The following is a 22,500-nucleotide window of genomic DNA, read 5'->3' as shown; positions in this document are numbered from 1 at the left end:
GTTTAAACAGTGTGCTTATAGTGTGTTGGAAATGTATGGAACCCCGGAATGGGGTGAAATTCTTATCACAGGCATAAGCCTTGTGAATAAAAGGGCTATTTCATGTTGCATCATTTAATAATATCTATGTATTATAGTTTCCATGGTTACATTAAATAAACATCCCCATGACCATATGTCTGTAGGTAGGACATTCATTTTTAATAGTGGTGGATTTTTACAGTAATCCCACTGGTTGTTTTGAGAGAGGAAAAAATAGCTACCTGTTGCAAGTCATGCTTGAATGCCAACAGTAGAGTTTTCCACTTGACATCCGAAGCATTTGTGTGCCAGTCGTGATTGTTGGCAGGAAGGTTTCAAACGGGGAATGGAGTCAGAATGGAGTGTACCCCCCGAGGTGCTCTCCTTACGACTGGGATCTAGGACAGCAGAATAATGGATTCTTGGCACACGGTTTATCAGATTACGGCATGATGTGGAACACCTACATCGGAGATTGCACATTACACGCTTGACTTATACAGCAGGCCAGTGTCCCACTTAGTGGCCTGCTCATTCTTTATCCTATTATGTGTGACTCCCCCATACATTGTCTCGCTCAAGCTGAGGTGCCATTACCAATACCATTATAATGTATGCTTCTCTCTCTCTCTCTCTCTCTCTCTCTCTCTCTCTCTCTCTCAAACTCGTTTTCTCTTTCTCTATACCCTCCTATATACATTCTGTTTCTCTAACTCAAACACAGACTCTCTCTCTCCTTCTCTCTTCTCCACTACTGTGCTCCTGTTTCATGTTTCTCTCCATTTCGGTCTCGGCAGATGTCCTCAAACATGAATCCATCACATCTCTCAAAGACCGTGGACCGCTCACTTAAGACACATGGTGCCCTGGCGGGCCTCCATCCCCATTGCTCTTGGGACGCATTTGCCTGGAACACTCCACTTCTGACAGCCGAAACACCTTCGCTGTATCGCTGTGTGTGTGTGTGTGTGTGTGTGTGTGTGTGTGTGTGTGTGTGTGTGTGTGCGAGAGAAAGAGAGGCGCTCATCCAAGTTTGCCATCCCCAGTTATCCGTCAGTCCGATAAGTGGACTCATGTCTAGGTGTCATCTGTCACACGTCCCGGTGGCAGCTAAGAGCCTCTCTCTGCCCATTGCTCGCCGGGGACGCTTGATTAATCTCAGGCTAAGCTGTCGTTTGAGTGATAGCCGAGGAGAAGTAAGTGCTCGCCACCACAAGTGGAGGAGAGTGTGAGCTTTTGTGTGCGTGTCCCCCTCACCGACCCCACCACCACCATCACCCCCATGGATGTCGGTCTGATGGGTGTTGGAGGACGTCTGTCATGCTCTAATCACCCCAGTCGTGATGGGATGAGTGAAAGGTTTCCATCTGAGATGGGGAGAGAGAGAGAGAGAGATGGGAAGCGACGCTTAGCGTGTGTGCTGAGTGCTCTTTCACCCGCGTTTTTAAAAGCGCCGAGGCGTTCGGCACTGCCGCCCTTCCACCGGCATGCCCATAAACAGCATAACACATTGCTGGATGGGACAGAGCTGCTTTCGGCTCCTCCAAACACGTCAAACACAATGTCAGAACGCAAGACAAAGTGGAGGAGGGACTCTGAGAGATCCCACGGAAAGGCCAGCTGAGAGCTTACATCGCTTTCACGCCGTCGTCGCTGACAGACCAAGTGAGAGTTGTCGCAGACGGTCCCATTCCGCTGGACGGACGCAAAGAGCCAGGCTCTCTTTGAAATGTCGTTGACAGAGAGCTCTATCGGAAGACACACTGCAGACCGCAGTCAGTGCTGTGAGACTCCCTGCGTGTGGCTAACATGTTTAAAGCCGCCGGAGAAACTCCTGACAGGGCAGGCAGAGGTTTTTTGCGGCACAGGCGTGTTGACCCATGATGACTCGAGCGCTCAGAGATAAACAAAGCTGAGCACGCATGGTTCTTCTCCCATAAGAGGACAAGGCCGGGAGTGAATCCCTGTAAAGCTCCACACAGGCATAAACTGCAGCTCCAATTTCATGGCTTTTACACACACACACACACACACACACACACACAGAGAGACACACACACACACACACACACACACCCACACACACACAGAGAGAGACACACACACACAGAGAGACACAGACACTTCGCTCATAAACCCCCCGATTTCATGTTTCACTTCACACAGAGTGAGACAGTCAGTTCATAAAACTGCCATTTTCCTGTCGTACTCATTCCATAAACACTGTCTTTGTGGCGTCACCAGCACATAGTTGCCGTCAAAGTGTGACTTTACTGAAACACAGTGAGATGTCGCACAACTTGAAACAAAGGGCTAGTATTGTAAATAGATTTCTATATAAGACATTCGTTTTGACCTGATGTTAGTTAGTGAGAGCTTTACTTTCAATCTTTTCATTTCTATGTGGTTTGGTTTGGTAACCGTTTTTCCTTGGTATGCAGATATCACTTATTGTATATATAAATGTATATTACACATGATGGCAGTCTGTGTGTGTCACAGGGGCAAACAGAAGTCTTTGGATGTGTTAAATTGAAACACTTTAGAACACTCTGTTATTAAGAAGATTCCACACTAAAGTGGAAAGTTAAATAGATGACAACTCTCCCTACTGCCAAAACAGTGTTGAGTTTTTTCCTAAGATTGCATGATCCTACCCAGCACTGGCATGATGACTGGCCTCTGTCCTCTAACTCTGAGGTCCCGAAACTAACCCCCACCCTTCTTGCCCCTCTCTCTCTTGCAAGCGCCCCTGTTGTTATGCTTATACCCCACATGATGAAGTGCCTAATGATCTGAAGCCACCCGTGAGACAACGTGCTAAAGAATTTACACAAGTGTCTGATGTTTATGTTGTATATTTTAAGGCATTGCAAGCTGCTGCTGCTGTTCCCAAATGTAAGGCTACTGTGTGAGTGTTAGCAGTGAAGGAGGACCGTTCACAGTTGCTGTGTGGGGAATATCATTGAAACAAGGAGGATAAGAATGGATGCAAAACCAAACTCTGACCAATGTGTGTTAGGGTTTAGTGGTGTGTGTGATGACATTGATTTGTTGAGAAAAAAAAAGCACAAGATTCTTTTCTGGAACACCAATCAATTAATACATACTACTCTGGGAGATTCGAAAATTACATTTCCCAGGAAAAGTGAATAATGGTAATAAGATCAATAAAATTCTAATACCGGGGCACATTCAGGCCTTAAAGCACAATAGTCAGTAGATTATCATTACTTCCTTTAGATGAAGTTCATTATTTGTACTGTATTTACTGTGTGTATCAAAATGTCTTGTGTTTGTGTGTTTTAAATGTGGTTGCGTTAGTGTGTCTGTGTTCGTGTGTGTGTGTATGTGTGTGTGTGTGTGTGTGTGTCCCAGTGTGATAGAGAATGAAATGTGTACAATATGTGCTATAAAATGGAGCTCTTAAACAACAAAAACCTGTGAAGGCATCGAAAACAATGTGAACTGGACATAAAAGCCAAGCAGTTCCTCTTACAGAAACAAGTACCAATGTAGTATAACACGACTCCAGGACCTTCAAAAAAAACAACAAAAAAGTATTTCTCTCAAAATGCCATACCACACTCAAAAGAAAATGGCTGCCAAAGACTCACACAATGACACGAGTCCACCAGTCATTGAAGAATATTGGACTCTGTATTCACATATGTAATTATGAAAAGAAAAGTTCTTTTGTATGTCATTTTATAACTGCATCTGCTACATTGTTGTAGAGGGGGAGAAAGTGTATCATAAAGGTTTATTCAAGGACAGAACTGGTGACCCACAAGGCATTGATTCTGGAGCTGAAGAATTTGTCAGTAGCAACAAGGGGATAATTGGACATTAAATCAGAAGCCTGGAGGTTGTGAACCACGGGACAGAATTGTGAACTATATGTTTTAGGGGATTGGAGGGACTCCGTGAGGAGGGGAAAGAGAGACAGACAACAAGAGAAACTTTGGTTGGACAGACAGCTATTGTCCTGCGCTTGTACAAGATACTTTGAGCGCTCTGGTACAGATTCATGAACATGGGAGTTGTATAGCTAAGGCAACTCCAAGCATACTTTTTTACAGCTTGTTTTGTTGACTTTTTGCTCCACTTGCTTGTTTGTCTTTTGTGTCGGAAGAAAGGAAAAACATGGCTGCACCTGGACGAGGAAAGTCCGCGATAATGAGGCGTCATTGAGCCATGTGTGCGAAGAAGAATCCTCAGAGGACAGAGAGAGAGAGAAATGGACATCTTGTAAAAACTGTGTGACTTCTCAAACACTCAACCATGGACATCTTCAACTACAACTTTGCATATCTTGTAAATTATATATGATTTAAGGGGGGGGGGGGGGATTTTTTGTAAGTCACGACCAAAAGACCGCATCTTGAGGGAATGCACTTGAATGTGTAGAGCTCAAATGAGATGTTTAAAAGTATATAAATAAAATAAATAAATAAATGCATAAATATAAATCACTACTGACATAAGGAGTCATAAGTACTGATAACCTGACATAAGTACTGATAACCTCCTTGTATCAGATTTCCAAAAACAGATGGATATTTTTTCAGTTGCCTAAGTATGTAGATTGCCACTGTACACTTTCCCTCTGTGGATTGTTGTTTCCCATACAGTAGAAGAGTTGTCTGTCAACAGCTTATTGTTTGCCTTATATATAGAGTATGCATTCTATGTCATTTGGATGAGCTACAGTCAACGTATACATACCCGTGTTTAATAGATATCTGAATGTTTCCTTTACCTTAATTTCCCCTGTTCCTTCGATCCTCAGTATGCTACTTCCTTCTGTACAGTTTAAAAAACCTTTCAAGGAGATTATTGGATGAAGAATCTGAATGATGTATCAGAGGTCACAGATGAAGCTGTTATATGAAATACATTCAGTGGATATGTTGTGCCATATTATTTTGGACAGAAATGCTACCAAATAAAAACATATAAAAATATTTGTCTGATGTGCCAGTGCTTCTGTTTTCAGTTTTGAGACATACATTTGGTCTATATGTATGAACAAATCATTCAGTGTGATATTTACTTTGTGTAACTGACTTTAATCATTCATTCATTCATTCATTCATTCATGCAGAGTATTTATGGATTCTTCTTTTATTCACTTACACATGAATCAGACAGTGAGGACCAGTGGTATGGGGAAACCCACTCGACAAAACTAACATGGACATCAGACACTGCTCTACACATTACAGTGTCACCAGTGAAAACAATGTCAATTAAAATGCATTTGTCTACACTCTCACAGTGGTAATCTAGGACAATCTATTGCCTTGGTGTGATGACCAGAAAGTCTACATTTAAAGGAGACTTCCGGTGTGATATTGACCTAAAGTATGTTGAAACATGATACCGAGTGTGAACGTATGTCTCATAGTTCACCTCGGCTTGTCCCCTGCACTCAGAAATCTGGCGCTAGTTAGCCAATGCTACCAACAGTGTTTTGTTGCGGTGCCTCGGGCATCGGCCTAGCCATGCAAATAAATCACTGTTTTACACCATTTACGAGCGAACGAACGAACAAACAGGTATGATAAGGGATCAGATTCCAAAAATAATTCCGTGGAAATGCATGGATTCCAGTTGCTGCTACTGGAAGAAACTGAATCCATGCATTTCCACTGAATTATTTTTGGAATCTGATCCCTTATCATACCTGTTCGACTTATCGTGACTGATCCCTTATCATACCTGCTCGACTTATCGTGACTAAATTCAAGATGGCGTTGAACGTCAAAATTCCCTAAGGTACTGTCTGTACAAATCGTCTTGTAAATAAACTACCAGTGCTTTTTCAAAGTTCTCCATGTCTCGTTTTAAATGTCAAGGCCCTCGGAAGTCTACCAATGAAGTATGGAGCTACTTTGAGCCTCGTAAATGGTGTAAAACAGTGATTTATTTGCATGGCTAGGCCGATGCCCGAGGCACCGCAACGAAACACTGTTGGTAGCATTAGCTAACTAGCGCCAGATTTCTGAGTGCAGCGGACAAGCCGAGGTGAGCTATGAGACATACGTTCACACTCTGTAACATGTTTCAACACACTTTAGGTCAAAATCACACCGGAATTATCCTTTAAGACACAGAACATTCAGTAATATGACACAATTCTTTCAAAATGGTTTCCAGACACTTCAAAAGAACATTCCAACCCTGTTGTACTTTACAAGAACCTGATCCAGAACAAACAAAAAAAAGGTTAATTCGATTAGATTTTCTTTTTTTAATATTAACCTTCTCTCACACTATCAGTATCAACATTATAGGAGTATGAAATTAGCTATAAAAGTTACAACTCATCTATCAGAGTGTATATAGGATAGAACAACATAAAACACGCTCTTGTCGTTTTTTTTCTTTTTCTACACATCCTCTCGCTCTCTCGGTTTACTGCTTGAGTGCTATAGGGCCTTAAACTCTGCACCGGATGATCTATGGGAGGAGGAGGAGGAGGAGGAGGGAAACGAAGCAGACTCTGTTTCAGTCAGCACTCCGCTGCGTCTCTCTAGTCCATCGGAGTGCGTTCCTTCTTCCTTCCGTCCCGTTTGGGCTTCCTGGAGTCTGGAGAAACACACAGGGAGGCAGGAGGATTAGGCTCCTCACAGAGGGCTGAGAGGACACAAGACAAGACGAGTAGGGCAAGCAAAGGCCTGAATAATGTTCTCACGATTCACATAACAAAAGTTGACAGCAAAGAGTTGCATAATGTAACAGAATCTAGTAGACATAGCTCTCTTATTATGATAACTCTGATGCCTGTGTAACAGAGGTAAAATGCAATGACCATTCCATGGTCAGAACAGTTTTCCCTCGCACACTCACAGTCACTCTCCTCAGCTATCTATTTGATTTTTTGCACAACATTCCACAAGAATGGACCTAGTCTAGTCACCAGTCTAGTTAGGAATTAAATAACACCACCTAAACCATTGCTTGTGTATGTCTGAGTATGTGTATTTGTATTTAATGAACAGGTGAGAGAAAATGAAAGAGAAAAAACAAAGACTCTATGCACCTGTTGCTTACACTGGAGCACATGGTGTCATGGGACTCGGCAGAATCAGATGTCAATTATCTAATCAACACCTGTTTGGAAATTAATCTCTGCGTCATCTGAAACAGGTTGCTGCTTGTTACAATGACTCCCCTCAACTTCAATTAGACAAACAACAAACATTGCAGCCTGGTGAGTTTTGGAGATGACTAATCTCGCTAGAAACTTTTAATGCCTGCCCTGATGTTGCCTTTGGAAGTAGGCGTAATTCCTTCCAATGGCTGAATTGTTTGGAAATGTATGTCTGCCAATGCAGTATGGTGTCAAATATGCTTTCAGTCATCTGAACAGCACCACGGAAAACCTGAGAAACTTCATTTCATTGCCCACGTACACAGCCATAATCATTGAATAATTGCAGCAAGATTGGTATTTTGTAATTTGTTACACATACGCTTGCAGACAGCTTGTGTACTTGATAGTCTGAAATATTTCCCAGAGTGCATGAGTGACATTGTGAGAACATACGGACGCCCACAGACACACTGTGCATGAACATTCACAAGGCCTCAGCAGACCTCTGATAAAGCCATCCAAACATATTCAACACACCTAAACTATATTAGCGTTGCTTTGCTGCGTCGCATAGTGTATCTAAACGACACACCGCTTCCATGGGCCAAAACAGCTGACTCAGCCTATTCCGCCTCGTTTTATTTCATTTCTCCCTGAGCCAGATGCTCAAATAAAATCGTTAGGCTCGGGAAACAGGAGCAGAGCGCCTTGGAAGACGCCCCTACCGCCTGCATCTGCAGGAGGAACCGCAGTAACCTGTGAACGCAGGAGATATTGGCGCTCTGCTCAATGTGATTTGCTTCTTTGGTCCCATTGGCATGTTTTGCAATAGCATCCTAGCTCAGCATATTCCCCATCTCTGCTGTGAGTGTTTCTATATATCTGTGTGTGTATACGGGTGTGTGCATCTGTCAATTTGTGTGTGTGTGTGTGTGTGGGTGTGTGTGGGTGTGTGAATGTTTCATGAGTGTAGGAGTATGGTTTCTGCTGTCAGGGCACAATATTCCTCTTCCCTGCTGCCTGCTGCCTGCTGCCTGGTCCCTCTTTTACTGAATGCATGCTCATTACTAGGATGCTGTGCTGCCTGTCAGATGTGGTGATCCGGTCTGGATTTCTCACCAAGGGAGAGAGAGAGAGAGAGAGAGAGAGAGAGAGAGAGAGAGAGAGAGAGAGAGGACACTGTAATTGAAGTGTATTAACCAGGGCCCTCCAGCAGTGACAACACTGTCACCTCAAAACACATACACACACATGCACATAAAAACACTCTCTCTCTCATGCACACACACTCTCACTCACAGACACAGGCAAACACCACACACACACACACACACACACATACAGTATATATATATATATATATATATATATTTACACACACACACACACACCACCTACACTAATACAACATGTTTCAGCTGTTTTCCCCAGTCCCTGAGAGCTCTCTGCTTATTTAGAGCCAGGACATCCACACGCAGGCAGGAGGGAAGTAAGAGACGAGATGAGAGGGAAACAAGACCAAAAACAAGAGGATGGAAGTGGAAGGGAATTGCTGTCTCTGTCGAGGTTTTTTTTTTCCTTTCTGTCACTTTTCTTTTTTTCTTTCGATCTTCCTTTCATTTGACTTGTTTTGCTGCACACTTTGTGCTCTGTCAGTCTTTCTCAGAAAACAAGAAAAACTAAAAGAAGAGGGCGGCCCCTCGAGGCTGATGTTGGCGTTGAGGCTCTCGTTCCTCTTTGTCTCCACCTGCATATTAGTGTGTGTGGGTCTAGTGCTGGGATGCAGTAGTCTGGGGAGACCTAATGTTATCTCTCTCACCGGCAGCAGGTGTTTAGAATGGCAGATATGCCCAGAGGAATGGTGACCCCAGGCCAAGGTAAGATAGGACCCATTTCCATCGCCACCATTTACCTACCCGTCTGATCAGAGCTTTGTGAGTCTGCCAACTGCTCTACACACACACACACACACAGACACACACACACACACACACACACACACACACAATCAATCAACACACACACACACACACACACACACACACACACACACACACACACAGACACACACACACACACACACACACACACACACACACACACACACACAATCAATCAACACACACACACACACACACACACATACACACACACACACACACACACACACACACAATCAATCAACACACACACACACACACACACACACACACACACAATCAATCAACACACACACACACACACACACACACACACACACATACACACACACACACACACACACACACACACACACACACACACAATCAATCAACACACACACACACACACACACACACACACACACACACACACACACACACACACACATACACACACACACACACACACACACACACACACACACACACCACACTACCACCACCACTGAAAAATCCTCTGTGGCTATCTGAGGCACCAAAGGCCCGTGCCTCCACCTCTGCCACTGCTTATCTCCCGGCTCCCAGCCATGGAAAATTGTATGCCTTGCTCACATGGCTAGACGCTAACCCGCTCCGACTGCTCACCACTCGATCATTTGCACACTCCCCAATGCGCTCACTCACTCATTCACCCTCTGATGAGTTCAGGCCTTAACTAACTCCTGACTGAACACTCTCTCAGTTTCTATTCTATCACTCTAACTCACTCACTCACTCACTCACTCACCCAGCTATTCCTGTGATAACTAAATCACTCGTTCATTCAAATACTCTTCCACTCTGTCAGTCAGACCATATCTTCCACTTCATATCCATTCCTTCATTCATTCATTTGTTCATTCATTTGTTCACCTTCACTCATTTTCTTCAGCCCTGAGTAATAATCCCCTCATGTTCCCCTCTTTCTCACTCATACTCTGATCTGATCTCTGGTGCCAAGTCATGTTCTTTGCTTTTCTATCACTCAAACAGTGGCTAGGACATTCACACCACACCTGCTCACTCATGCCCATAGTGTCTCTCCAGCATGTCGTGTCTAGTGTCAGTTACTCGTATGATCCTCAGTAGGTCAGTTACTGTAATGCCATTCAGATTCAGATTCATACTTTATTGTCCCCTGGCGGAAATTTATTGTCTCAGTCTATACTTCTATCTATCTATCTATCTATCTATAAAGCAAGAAGCGTCTGTGTGTCTGTCTGTCTGTATGTCTGTGGCACGCATATCTCGCTGACCGTTTGTCAGACTGATTTCAAACTTGGCAGGTGTCTTGCGGGCATGAGTAAGTGTAGGGCCAAATTTGATGTTGTTTGAATAAGAAATGCAAAAGATATTGTTAAATATATCGGTAAAAGAAGCACACATTGGCTTTCGCCGCTAGCCACTCCCCCTCCCACACAGCACTGTACTGTAAGCTACCAATGAGGATAGAAGCAGGGCTTTGGAAGAACTTCAGTGTAGGTTACACGGGTAAAAACTTAAGCGAGTGCAAGATGTGCAAGATGTCTGACCTCAACAATAAAGACCCCCTGTATGCGGTTTGTTTGCATAAAATGACTCCGCGGATTTTGCAACAACACACCAACACACACAGGTATGCAGTGGCTCTTCAAAATTAGGTAAAACATGATGTGCAATAAATAAACGGACACTTCGAATGGCCTAGGCTACTTTGGACTGTCTTTAGACTTCTTTAGACAATTGCAACTGCAAGGTCCTAAATTGAAACGAGCGATAATGGTCCCGAATTAAAGAATGTCTCAGAATGCCACACATGCAAAGCATAACCAGCGACAAGCAACGAGTGGCAGACAGAGTGTGATGTCACTTATAGGCCACCAGAGACTGTTTTTGTCACACCGCTGCAAATTTCATATGATGATGCATCATTCCACAAAATGGTTTGTTTTCTCTATCATCAAGTTATTCAATAGGCTGAGCATATAGCCTTGACTCAAAACAGCTGTTAGGATTATGTCATTTTGATTTGTAAAAAATGTCACATGCAGCCATGCTTAAATTCTGCTCACTTCACATTTATTATATTATTATATTATCTGTATTCATTATTGAATGCTTACCTGGAATTATGTTTTTCCTTATCATCCTATTTTTAAAGCAGGCCTACCTGCAGGCATGTAATTGGGCTACAGGAATAGCATGTTTAAACAGGCACTAAACCATTGCTACCTTCTAGTCAGATTGGAGAGAGCGGTGATTGCAGATGGGATAAAACTTTTACCAAAGCGTGTTTTCTTGTGGGTTATTTGCCTATATCTGATACCAGATGGGAGGAGTGTGAATTATGGTCTGTGCTTTGTGAGTGATGGCAGTGTCAACAAGGGCTGGTAGATTGGGAGTTGGGATTGAGGAGGCCAATTATTTTTGATCATGTGACAGTGATGTTCATAAGCTTATTTCTACTGTAACTGGGGAGCATGGTGAAGTAACAGAGGGCGCATGTTGTGTATATCCCTATCATACACACATTCAACCTTACAGTAATACCACATTCCATAATAAAGACCAGACGAAGGGTTTAACGTAAGTTCTCTTTTTACCAACGACAATTAGTTACACAGCTACATACTCAATGCGCATGTCTCAATTACATCAACGCCACCAATGCGCAGCAACCATACCATCAATACAACAAGAACATAAACACACACAGTGCATGAAACCACATACACAACAGCGCAATACATGAGAAGGGATTATCATTCAGTGATAACTACGATACGGAAGGAGCAGAAGAGGTTGAACAGAGAGGGTCAGTTTATCTTATGCCACTCAATAAGTCAGTTACTCTTATGCCACTCAATAAGTCAGTTTATCTTATGCCACTCAATAAGTCAGTTACTCTTATGCCACTCAATAAGTCACTCTTATGCCACTCAATTAAGTCAGTTACTCTTATGCCACTCAGGGGTCAGTTACTCTTATGCCACTCAGTGGGTCAGTTACTCTTATTCTACTCAATAGGTCAGTTACTATAACTATATATCTTTCAGTGGGTCATTTAATCACTCCTACAATCCCACAGGTACATGAGAGGTGCATGACATTTGTGACTCAGATCCCCCTCCCTTTATTTTCTCTATCATTTATTCTCTCTCTCTTTGTCTCTTACTCTCTCAGTCCATGAATCCTACTTTGCTCCCTCACTCCCTCTTCCCATACTTGTTTAGTCGCTCTGTCCATCTCTCATTCACATCTCACCCTTGTTCACACCCTTCCATGTGTGTTATTTATACCCCCCTGCGTGTAATATATTCCAACAGAAATCCTAATGCTTCTTAAATGCCTCCTTAGGCTACACAGCAAGGCTGTACCTGTTTTTAGACTGCCTTTGTCTCATCTGCATTCACACCCGACTTCAGTTCTTTTAAGTATTGCCGTTCCCTCAATAAATCATATCCCCTTCAGTATTCTCTCCCGCACACTCAGAGACGCCGATGTCTTTTGATTGAGAGAAGGAATCCATTTGGGTTACTAAAGTGGGCATGGGGTCTGCAAATAACCTCGTCTCTGCTCCTGAGAGTAGCTATATGCAGTAGAGGGCCGGGGCCAATGTGATTTATGGTTGGATCGTCATTTCTGTGCCAACTCTACTTCTGTCCACTTGCTCTGCCCACAGAAACATTCAACCTCTGCTGAGCCCCGTCGGCCAAACTTCGCTTGATCTCGCTGATACCAGCTTGACCACATACACGAGTTACATTTCAACACTCTGGCCAAACCTCCCGGCTGACAGCAGGCAAATTCATCTCAGCTCTCAGTACTGGTGTCATTTCATTGCGTTAATGGGATTGCTGTAATGATTTTTGTCTTGGTTTTGTTTTTCGCCATTTGGCTGTGTGATTGTGGCTATTGAGTTATGAAGACAAATTGTTAACAGACTGGGAAGTGGCAATAGGATCTGTAGTTCTCCAAAAATGATTGATCTGTCTTAAAAGGGGAAGGAAGTGTGTGTGTGTGTGTGTGTGTGTGTGTGTGTGTGTGTGTGTGTGTGTGTGTGTGTGTGTGTGTGTGTGAATTATTCAGCTCCAATTTTTGTAACAGGGGTCACCATAAATTAGTAATGCATTGTTGTCGTAAATATTGAAATACTGAACGTAATTCCCTTTGAAAAATCACTACTGATTTCAGCATGATGTTATTAATTTCGCATCAAACTGAATGGCGGAATAGCAGTTTTTCATGTTAACCAGAAAATTGGATACAAAATTAATCCAGCACTCTTTGATGGACCAAATTAGTTTTGAGTTTAACTATAACTATTATATCTGGGTGCAGTTTCTTATCAACAGTGAGTGAGTGACATATTAATTTGCAAGCAAATGCATGTAGCTTTGTGGTGTACCTACTGCATTGCCCCTCATACTTGATCTGCAGCTGTATTTTGGCCTGTATGTGCAGCCAATGGTAAGGCTGAATCTCTCTTGTCAAATGGAAAATGACAACAAGAACATGAAAAAAAAATCATTGTTGCTCTCTACGACGCAACACAATCAGTTCCTCCATTTTTGTTATTTAATTGGACCATTCTGAGAATGGAAACTATTGAAAAAAAAAACAATTTGCTCTCAACAATTAATAAACTTCCTCTGCTCTTTCCAAAGCTGCCAGACTGTCTGTTTGGGACTGATAAAATTATATTTTAGAAATACCTGCCATATTCCCCATGTGGATTTCAAGATATACGCAAATATTGTTTGCTTAACCCAGATAAACTTCTACTTCGCATTGCCGTCTAGAAAAAAGAGAAAATGAAAAAAAGAAGCTTCCAAATATTTTGGGATCAGGGAAGAGTTGCTGGCTCTCTCCTAGTGAAGGATTAACTCTGAATATTTAATGAGTCAGCAGCTATCCCACAATTAATTTGTGGGGGATTTAGGCACTGGCTCTGATGTAATCAGCTCAAGTCATTCTAAGAGTAGCTAGTTACGTGCTGTGCCCTTAAGAACTATACTCCCTGAAGCGTGTTTGTTTATGTGTGATTGAAAAAGATCTTCTATCTGCTTCTATCTGATATTATGATACTGTAGCATGGCATGAAGTATAAGATGATTAAGCCGTATTTGACAATCTTGAGTCCCTCACCTTGGAGCTTGGTCTTGGCTATCTTGCCACAGGGCTTGGTCGCGGTGACAGTGTTGGGGCAGGTGGCGTCCATGAGGGCGCGTTTGAGCACGCCTGTCCTGTTCTTCATCCCAGTGGTCATGTCACACTCGCCCCAGTTCTGGAAGTCATACTTGCACTCGCCTGTAGGGGGCAGGAGAAAGGAGGACACAGGGTAAACCACCAGACAATCACCCGTTTTTTTTTCTCTTTCTCTCTCTCTCTTTGTGTCTCTCTCTCTCTCTCTTTGTCTCTCTCTCTCTCTCTCTCTCTCTCTCTCTCTTTTTGTCTCTGTCTCTTTCTCTTTCAGGACATGGTCTTGATTTGAATTTCTCCCCATGCTCTGCCTATTGTCTGTTTCCCCCCACACTACATACAGGAATAAAATAGGAGCAATCAAGCAAAGAATTATATCTAATGACATATTTAAGACGGTGAAAATGTAATTACACCCGGACCCCCTCTAGCTGGCCATTATTGTGCATCATGAGAGGAGAGCGAGGAGGCAGCGCTCTGGTCAAACTCTTGCGCTTTGTCCTCGTCCTCCCCGCCATTAGGAGGACAATGGCTCTGGTGAGTCGGGCTGACCCAGGAAAATGGGCTTCGTCTCCCCGCGCTCATTAGGATTCGTGACCGTTTTTTGTACGGGCGTGCGCCTGAGTGTCCTCCTGCTTCGCGGTGGCGGCTGTTGCCACAGGCTGTGCGCTGGCCGCTCCCTCGATTTTAAATGGCCTCTTCTCTCTCCTCCAAAAAATACACACCTGCGTGCGTCTCCATGGGCCTCTGTCTGAAGTACCTGGGAGTCTGTGTGTGCATATCAGCCTGCCCACATTTTGCCCCCCCCCCCCCCCCCCACCCCACCATCTCTCTGTTGCTAGGCCACTCATACCCAGGGCTCCATGCATTCTTCATTCTTTTATTTCCTTCCTCTCCACTCTTCTATTCCTGCCATCCTTTTCTTCTCGCTTTTCTCTCTCTCTCTCTCCCCCGTGCTGCTCGCCTCCCTCTCCTGTGGACGTGTTGCTTTGCCGTAGCGGGCGGCGCACTTCCCTCTCGCTCGGCGGCGGCGGCCGGTGGAGGAGGCTGCTCCGCGCGTGGCCCCAGGAGGTGGGGAGCGTCGAGGCCGGAGCGCGTGCTGTGAGAAAAGAGGCTCGCTGGTGAGGACGAGGAGGTGACGGCCACTATTGTTCCCCACTGAACTCCGCGGGGAGTCCCTGGCACAACGCTGCGCTGCGCTGCTCGGATATCAAGAGAGCAGCAGGCCGGCACCTGTACGCCTGGTGGTGAGCGTGCCAGCCAGCCTGTCCCCTTCAGGGGAAGAGCAGCGGGCACTCTGCGCTCCATTTGCAACCAGTCATGCATGAGCATGCGTTCTGACACACATACACACACACACACACACAGACAAACACACACACACACACATCCACACACACAAACACACACACATATACACACACACACACATACACACACACAAATACACACACTCACTCACAGACAGACACACACATACACATAACACACTGATATACACACAGTTATGCATGCACATGCCCTATAGACACAATGGCACACATGCTCAGTAGTACCCACGCACACAGATTTGCACACGGGGGAATGCAGAGCATGGCTGACTCTTCCTGATACACACTGGCGCTGTCTCTCTGAGGACTGGCACGTAACCCGGCACACATCCGACACACACACACACACACACACACACACACACACACACACACAAATACACACAAATATACACTGGTGCTCTCTCTCCGGGGACTGGCACGCAACCCGGCACACATCGAATAACACCTGGAAATCCCATAACGTACGTGGGAGCGAGCCTTTAAAACACCCTCCCTGGTGGTCGGAACCCGACGGATCCCAAAATCAAAATCACTGAATGGTTATTGTGTGCCATCCTCCTTACTGGTGAAGGCATGCATAGAGCATTCAAAGCATACATTTCACCGACTCCCTTTCAATGTGTGTGTCTTGGGAGCTCGATGGTGTTTTAAGCCCCCAACGTCGTCTTCCAGGGAGCGCTGCCACCGCTGACTTAAAGGCATCTAATCCTAAACCTAACCCCAGCCCTAACCCTAACCTTAACCCATGCCTAACTCTAGTGCCTTCCAGGCAGCGCTGCCTTGAAGACAACATTGGGGGCATAAAATACCGTCTTGGGGCCGCTAGCACCATCCCTGCCTTGAGCTAACCTCCGAACTGCTTCTTCCAGTTGCAGGGAATCTTGCAGCGCTGCGACTTCATGTTCAGTTTGCAGTCGGTACCGGACCGGGTGCCCTCCCGGGTGCCCAGGCCGCAGTCGCCCTCGTTGGCCACACACACGCTCCACTGCCACTCCCCACAGTCCGACTTGCGCTCCCTCTTCCCTGTGGGAACAAATAGAGAGGTTTTTGTTCAAGCGTCACAGCAACGACACTGAAATGGCAAAAACTACTGCTTTAATCAGTGTTTTATATTACAGTTTTACATGAAAGTGTGTGCAAGGGGTAGGTGGTTTTATTATGGTAGGTTTTGTTATGCAAAGGTTTATTCACTATTCTGAATTGCATTGATGGAAGTGACATGCCCAGCATATGGATTTGCTGATGCACACCCAGCCCGAGACAGCGAGTGCGAACGAGCCTCACCTTGTTTGTCTGCTTTTCCGGCGTCCACCACTGCCACCGTCAGGACCAGGAGAGCCAACATGGCCGCCCATATCCAACACTTCTGTCCGTACATGCTGCACATAACAAATCACAACAACACCAGTCAATAGTACATCACACCTACCGTGGGTGGTCCGCATACAGTCCAGTGCTTTAAGTAGAACTGAAAGACACCACCTTGTAATCATCAACAACAACAACAACAACAATAACACATTGCATTTATATAGCACTTTTCAAGGCACCCACAATGAAGGGGGAACCTCACTAACCACCAAATAACCAATGTGTAGCACCCACCTGGGTGATGCATGGCAGCCATTATGCACCAGAATACTCGCCACACACCAGCTTGAGTGGAGAGTGAAGGAATAAATGAAGGAATGAATGAGGCAACTACACTGAGGAATGACTAGGGGGCCCGACTGAATGAGCCAGGATGGGAATTTAGCCAAGACGCCGGCAAACCCCCTACTCTTGTGCTCTTGACCACAATGAGTCAGGACCTCGGTTTGACGTTTCATCCGAGGGACGGCGTCCCCATCATTGTACATTGCAATGCATTGGGATTTCATTTCTTGGCCAGAGGCAAGATTGTCACCTACAAGCCAACCACCAACACCATTTCCATCTAAGAACTAATCAAGTCCACACCTGCTTAACCCTTAAAGGTGTAGGTTTTTGAACATTCTAAGTTCCGCAACAATTGAAGGTTCTAAAATTCTATGTTGAATTCAATGAACCCAGATATTCTTTAGAATGTTAATTTCCCAACATTCCCGTCACACCGGTGTGACGGTACTCCTTGAAGGGTTAACTTCAGTAATTCAACAGGCTATTCATTGGTCTGGCTGCTTGCTGCCTGCCCTTCATAGCCATTTGCCATATCTCAGGTTGTTGCATGTGACCTATCAGTTGGTCTGACACATGAGGCAGATTCTGATTATGACCACGGACCTGCGGGTGCCACAGCACTGCAGGTGCAGGGAGAGGCGACTGACAGCAGTCAGGAGATCAGTCAAGCCCTCCAGCTGAAATCAGGCTCCCAGGGGCCTCAGGGAGAAATGGTTAGAAGTCCAGGTCTGGTTTGAAATGGATGAGTATCTCATTGCTCTCCTCTCCTTCTCTCCTGTCCTCTTCTCTCTCTCTCTCTCCCTCTCTCTCTCTCTCTCTCTCTCTGCTCTCTCTCTCTCCCTCTCTCTCTCTCTCCCTCTCTCTCTCTCTCTCTCTCTCTGCTCTCTCTCTCTCTCCCTCTCTCTCTCTCTCTCTCTCTCTCTCTGCTCTCTTTCTTTCTCTCTTTTCTTTTTGCCTCCCTGCAGCCCTATAAAAAGAAGCCCCAGTGCAGCTGTTAATCACTCACTGAGCTCACTCCCAGAGTTTCTATTGCTGTATCCTCACCATTCTCCTCCTTCTTCCTTCTCCTACCCCCTCCCCTCCATTCATCATACTCTCTCTTTCCCTCACTCTCACCTTCTCTCTCTCTTTTTTTTCCCTCGCGTTCTTGGACATTAGAGACAGCATAAAGCACACAGAGCTCGTTGAGGGAGTGGACTCGGCGCAAGGCCTGAACAATTAGGAGCCATCTTGTTGCCCCTGCTGCTCAACTGTGCTCAAATTAGCGTCAAAGTGCAGTTTGCAGTGGAAATCATTTCTGTTTAAATTAATCAAGAGCCGCTCACTCACTCGCGTCCCTCCCCCTTTCTCCTTTCCTTTCTTTTTCCCAACACTTATGGAGCTGTATTTTTAAACCCTCGCATAAGTCCTTAGACGTTGCATAAGTCAACGCGCCCCATATCCATTAGTAATGTGCAGCGCGCAGAATGTGTAAGAAAGGCAAATGCATTTAAGGAAGAGCACACAACGCACCCCTACGCCACTCTCTTACCCCCACCCCCACCCCCAGCTCTATACCCCCACTTTTTATTATTAATTACCCGGCTATTATTAACAGCGCTTAGTGTACGCTGGCTGTCTCCGCTCAGAGTGCTGCTGCTCATTAGGGGAGGTATAATGAGCTCGGTCTGGGGTTTCGCTCTTCTTCCCGACTCTATTAGGCAGAACTTCTCTTCCTCCTGAATGCTCTCATTGCAAACTCTTTCTAAAAGTCCCTCTGAATGGCTCGACGCCACTGACAGGGTCGTCTTTATGTGAAATGGCTTTTAGAAGCCCAAGCTTTGAAATAAAAAATAACGACATAAGTGTCTGTAGCATTTGATATATACATTCAATCCAGCACCCCTTTTCATGAAGGGGGCCAGAGCTCAAAGCCCCCTTCTGCCGATTTCTTTTCAAAAGAGAAAATCTCTGGCTCAAAAAAAAATCAAATGAAAAAAAAAGACGGGGGGAAAAAAACCCCAAACCTGGTGGAACCTCTCAGAAATGCAGCTGTCACTTTCCCAGGCCAAGCCGAGCCCTGGTCCTCCAGCCATGGCATCTTTGTTTTTTGAGCCCAGCCGTTCAATGATTCATGAGCAAATACGGCTTCAGAGCGCAGGAGAGTCAGAGGCTGGACGGACAGCTCCTGCAGCGCGTGTGTTTGCAGGCCCCACTCTCTCTGGTCACTGAAGTCGGGGCAGCGATGCACAGGATCCCCTTTTTTTTATATTTCTACACCAGCCTAGCTGGACACAACACCATGCATAATGGAACATGTTTTTGGTGAGGAAACATAGACGTTTGACATGATAGTGCACCTCATGCATTTTTCATGGTTGCCTCTGACATGAAGGGCCAGGAGGAAAGCCCTAGGTGCTCCTATGAGACCTTTCTATGAGCTTTCTATGACATTTTACCTTTGTTTATTACCCCCTTTTCAATAGTTTCAGTGTCCATTAAACACTTTTGATGAGTTGAAGGGAATTGAAGGACTGAGAGCAGCTGTGAAATTGTGACAGGACATCAAAGCTCCTGTTTATTTTGTTAGAGAAAGCACAGTCGTGCTGAGAGAGCACCGGAAGACCCTGGTTGGGCGCTTGAGTCTCATCGATCTCCTAAAGAGTCGGCTCACGCGTCTGCTCACGTGGAGTGCCAAAACCGCACGGTATCCCGCTCAGCTGTTAACGGCGTGAGTCACCCGTGTCTAAATCTCTCGATGTGAGCTTGGGCTGCAGAGCCGCGGGGGGGGGGGCTCCTGGAGGGTGCCAGGTTCAAGACGTGAGGAGGGGTTGGCGGAGGCCTCCTGTTGCTAGCCATTAGATCCACCAGGGAAGCCATGGAAGTAGGAAAGTCGACAGACACAGCGGGGAGGCCAAAGTGAAGCTCCATTGAGTGGGCAGAAGCCGGAGCCGTTCATGGTTGAAAGAGCTCGAGAAGTCAGCAGTATGTTCCCCTGTATTGCCCCCATTGATCTATACAGGAGAGAGAGAGAGAGAGAGAGCAGTAACACCTCTCTGGGGTGGTGGCTGGGTGGCCCTGTCAGAGTTGTGAGTAGCTGAGTCGCGGGACTGGTGAGTTCATGCTGTCTCCTCACCATCCCACCCTCCCCAAACTCCTAGCCTCCTCATGCACAGGTCAACAACCCTCCTTACTCCATAAATGTTTCGCTGCAACCCTAGCATCAGACCTGGGTTGGCTCAGTACAGTGTATAAAAAAGAAAATCCATCTTTGTGTACAAGACATGCCTCGGGCAGCCTTTGATGCCAGTGATAACAAATGGGTGACTTACTGAGAGAGAAAGGGAGAGAGAGAGAGAGAGAGAGAGAGAGAGAGAGGGGGGGAGAAAGAGACCTTTCACTGAGCTGACACGTGTTTTCAAACAAAGCCACATAAGCCAGGCCTTCCTGTTGTTCAACTGGAAGAGCAGGAAGCCAACAACGTGGCAGTGGGGTCTGTGGCGTAGAGCATATATAGCTACTGATGGAGCTGATGGAGCATATATAGCTACTAATGGAGCATATAGCTACTAATGGAGCATATAGCTACTGATGGAGCATATATAGGTACTGATGGAGCATATATAGGTACTGATGGAGCATACAGCTACTGATGGAGCATACAGCTACTGATGGAGCATATAGCTATTGATGGAGCATATATAGGTACTGATGGAGCATATAGCTACTGATGGAGCATACAGCTACTGATGGAGCTGATGGAGCATATATAGCTACTGATGGAGCTGATGGAGCATATATAGCTACTGATGGAGCATACAGCTACTGATGGAGCATACAGCTACTGATGGAGCTGATGGAGCATATATAGCTACTGATGGAGCTGATGGAGCATATATAGGTACTGATGGAGCATACAGCTACTGATGGAGCATACAGCTACTGATGGAGCATATAGCTATTGATGGAGCATATATAGGTACTGATGGAGCATACAGCTACTGATGGAGCATACAGCTACTGATGGAGCTGATGGAGCATATATAGCTACTGATGGAGCATACAGCTACTGATGGAGCTGATGGAGCATATATAGCTACTGATGGAGCATATATAGCTACTGATGGAGCATATAGCTACTAATGGAGCATATAGCTACTGATGGAGCATACAGCTACTGATGGAGCATATAGCTATTGATGGAGCATATATAGGTACTGATGGAGCATATATAGGTACTGATGGAGCATACAGCTACTGATGGAGCATATATAGCTAATGATGGAGCATATAGCTACTAATGGAGCATATAGCTACTGATGGAGCATACAGCTACTGATGGAGCATATAGCTATTGATGGAGCATATATAGGTACTGATGGAGCATATATAGGTACTGATGGAGCATACAGCTACTGATGGAGCATATAGCTACTGATGGAGCATATATAGCTATTGATGGAGCATATAGCTACTGATGGAGCATATAGCTACTGATTGAGCTGATGGAGCATATATAGCTACTGATGGAGCATATAGCTACTGATGGAGCATATAGCTACTGATGGAGCATACAGTAAGTATAAAGCTACTGATGGAGCATATAGCTACTGATGGAGCATATATAGCTACTGATGGAGCATATAGCTACTGATGGAGCATACAGCTACTGATGGAGCTGATGGAGCATATATAGCTACTGATGGAGCATATAGCTACTGATGGAGCATATATAGCTACTGATGGAGCATATAGCTACTGATGGAGCATACAGCTACTGATGGAGCATATAGCTACTGATGGAGCATACAGCTACTGATGGAGCATACAGCTACTGATGGAGCTGATGGAGCATATATAGCTACTGATGGACCATATAGCTACTGATGGAGCATATATAGCTACTGATGGAGCATATAGCTACTGATGGAGCACATATAGCTACTGATGGAGCATACAGTATAAAGCTACTGATGGCAGACACACTTCAACTTCAAGGTCACTTGGGATAGGAACATCTGTTAAATGACAAATATAGGTCTACAATATGTGGGAAATGTAGAGGTTAAATGCTGTGGTGTCAGTTATGATTTGTCTAATCTTTCCAAACATGGAAAAATGACAGTTGTATAATGATGCACGGAATAAAAAAACATTGAGCCTCATCTGATCAAATAACTGACATGCAACAACTCTTCTCCTCTCTTGCGTGACGAGAAAATTCATACAAGGAGAATGCCTTTATCTTCCAATGACAGCCACG

At 45.0% G+C, this 22,500-nt stretch overlaps 1 protein-coding gene across 1 annotated transcript in view; it reads right to left on the bottom strand.

The window, feature by feature from the left end:
• Positions 1-6,411: 6,411 nt before the first annotated feature.
• ptn (pleiotrophin) overlaps positions 6,412-22,500 on the bottom strand; it is a 36,571-nt gene continuing 20,482 nt past the window's right edge. Inside the window, exons 2-5 of the mRNA XM_042079335.1 lie at positions 16,884-16,978; positions 16,449-16,622; positions 14,212-14,373; positions 6,412-6,615 (exon numbers count right to left, since the gene is read on the bottom strand). Coding sequence (XP_041935269.1) covers positions 6,560-6,615; positions 14,212-14,373; positions 16,449-16,622; positions 16,884-16,977 — 486 coding nt within the window. The 5' untranslated portion in view covers position 16,978 and the 3' untranslated portion in view covers positions 6,412-6,559. The remainder of the gene's footprint in view (positions 6,616-14,211; positions 14,374-16,448; positions 16,623-16,883; positions 16,979-22,500) is intronic.

This window comes from Alosa sapidissima, chromosome 22 (genome assembly GCF_018492685.1).
Source record: "Alosa sapidissima isolate fAloSap1 chromosome 22, fAloSap1.pri, whole genome shotgun sequence".
Classification (NCBI taxonomy): Eukaryota; Metazoa; Chordata; class Actinopteri; order Clupeiformes; family Clupeidae; genus Alosa; species Alosa sapidissima.
The sequence above is the reverse complement of the archived record's forward strand: the minus strand, read 5'-3'. Positions and strand labels throughout refer to the sequence as shown.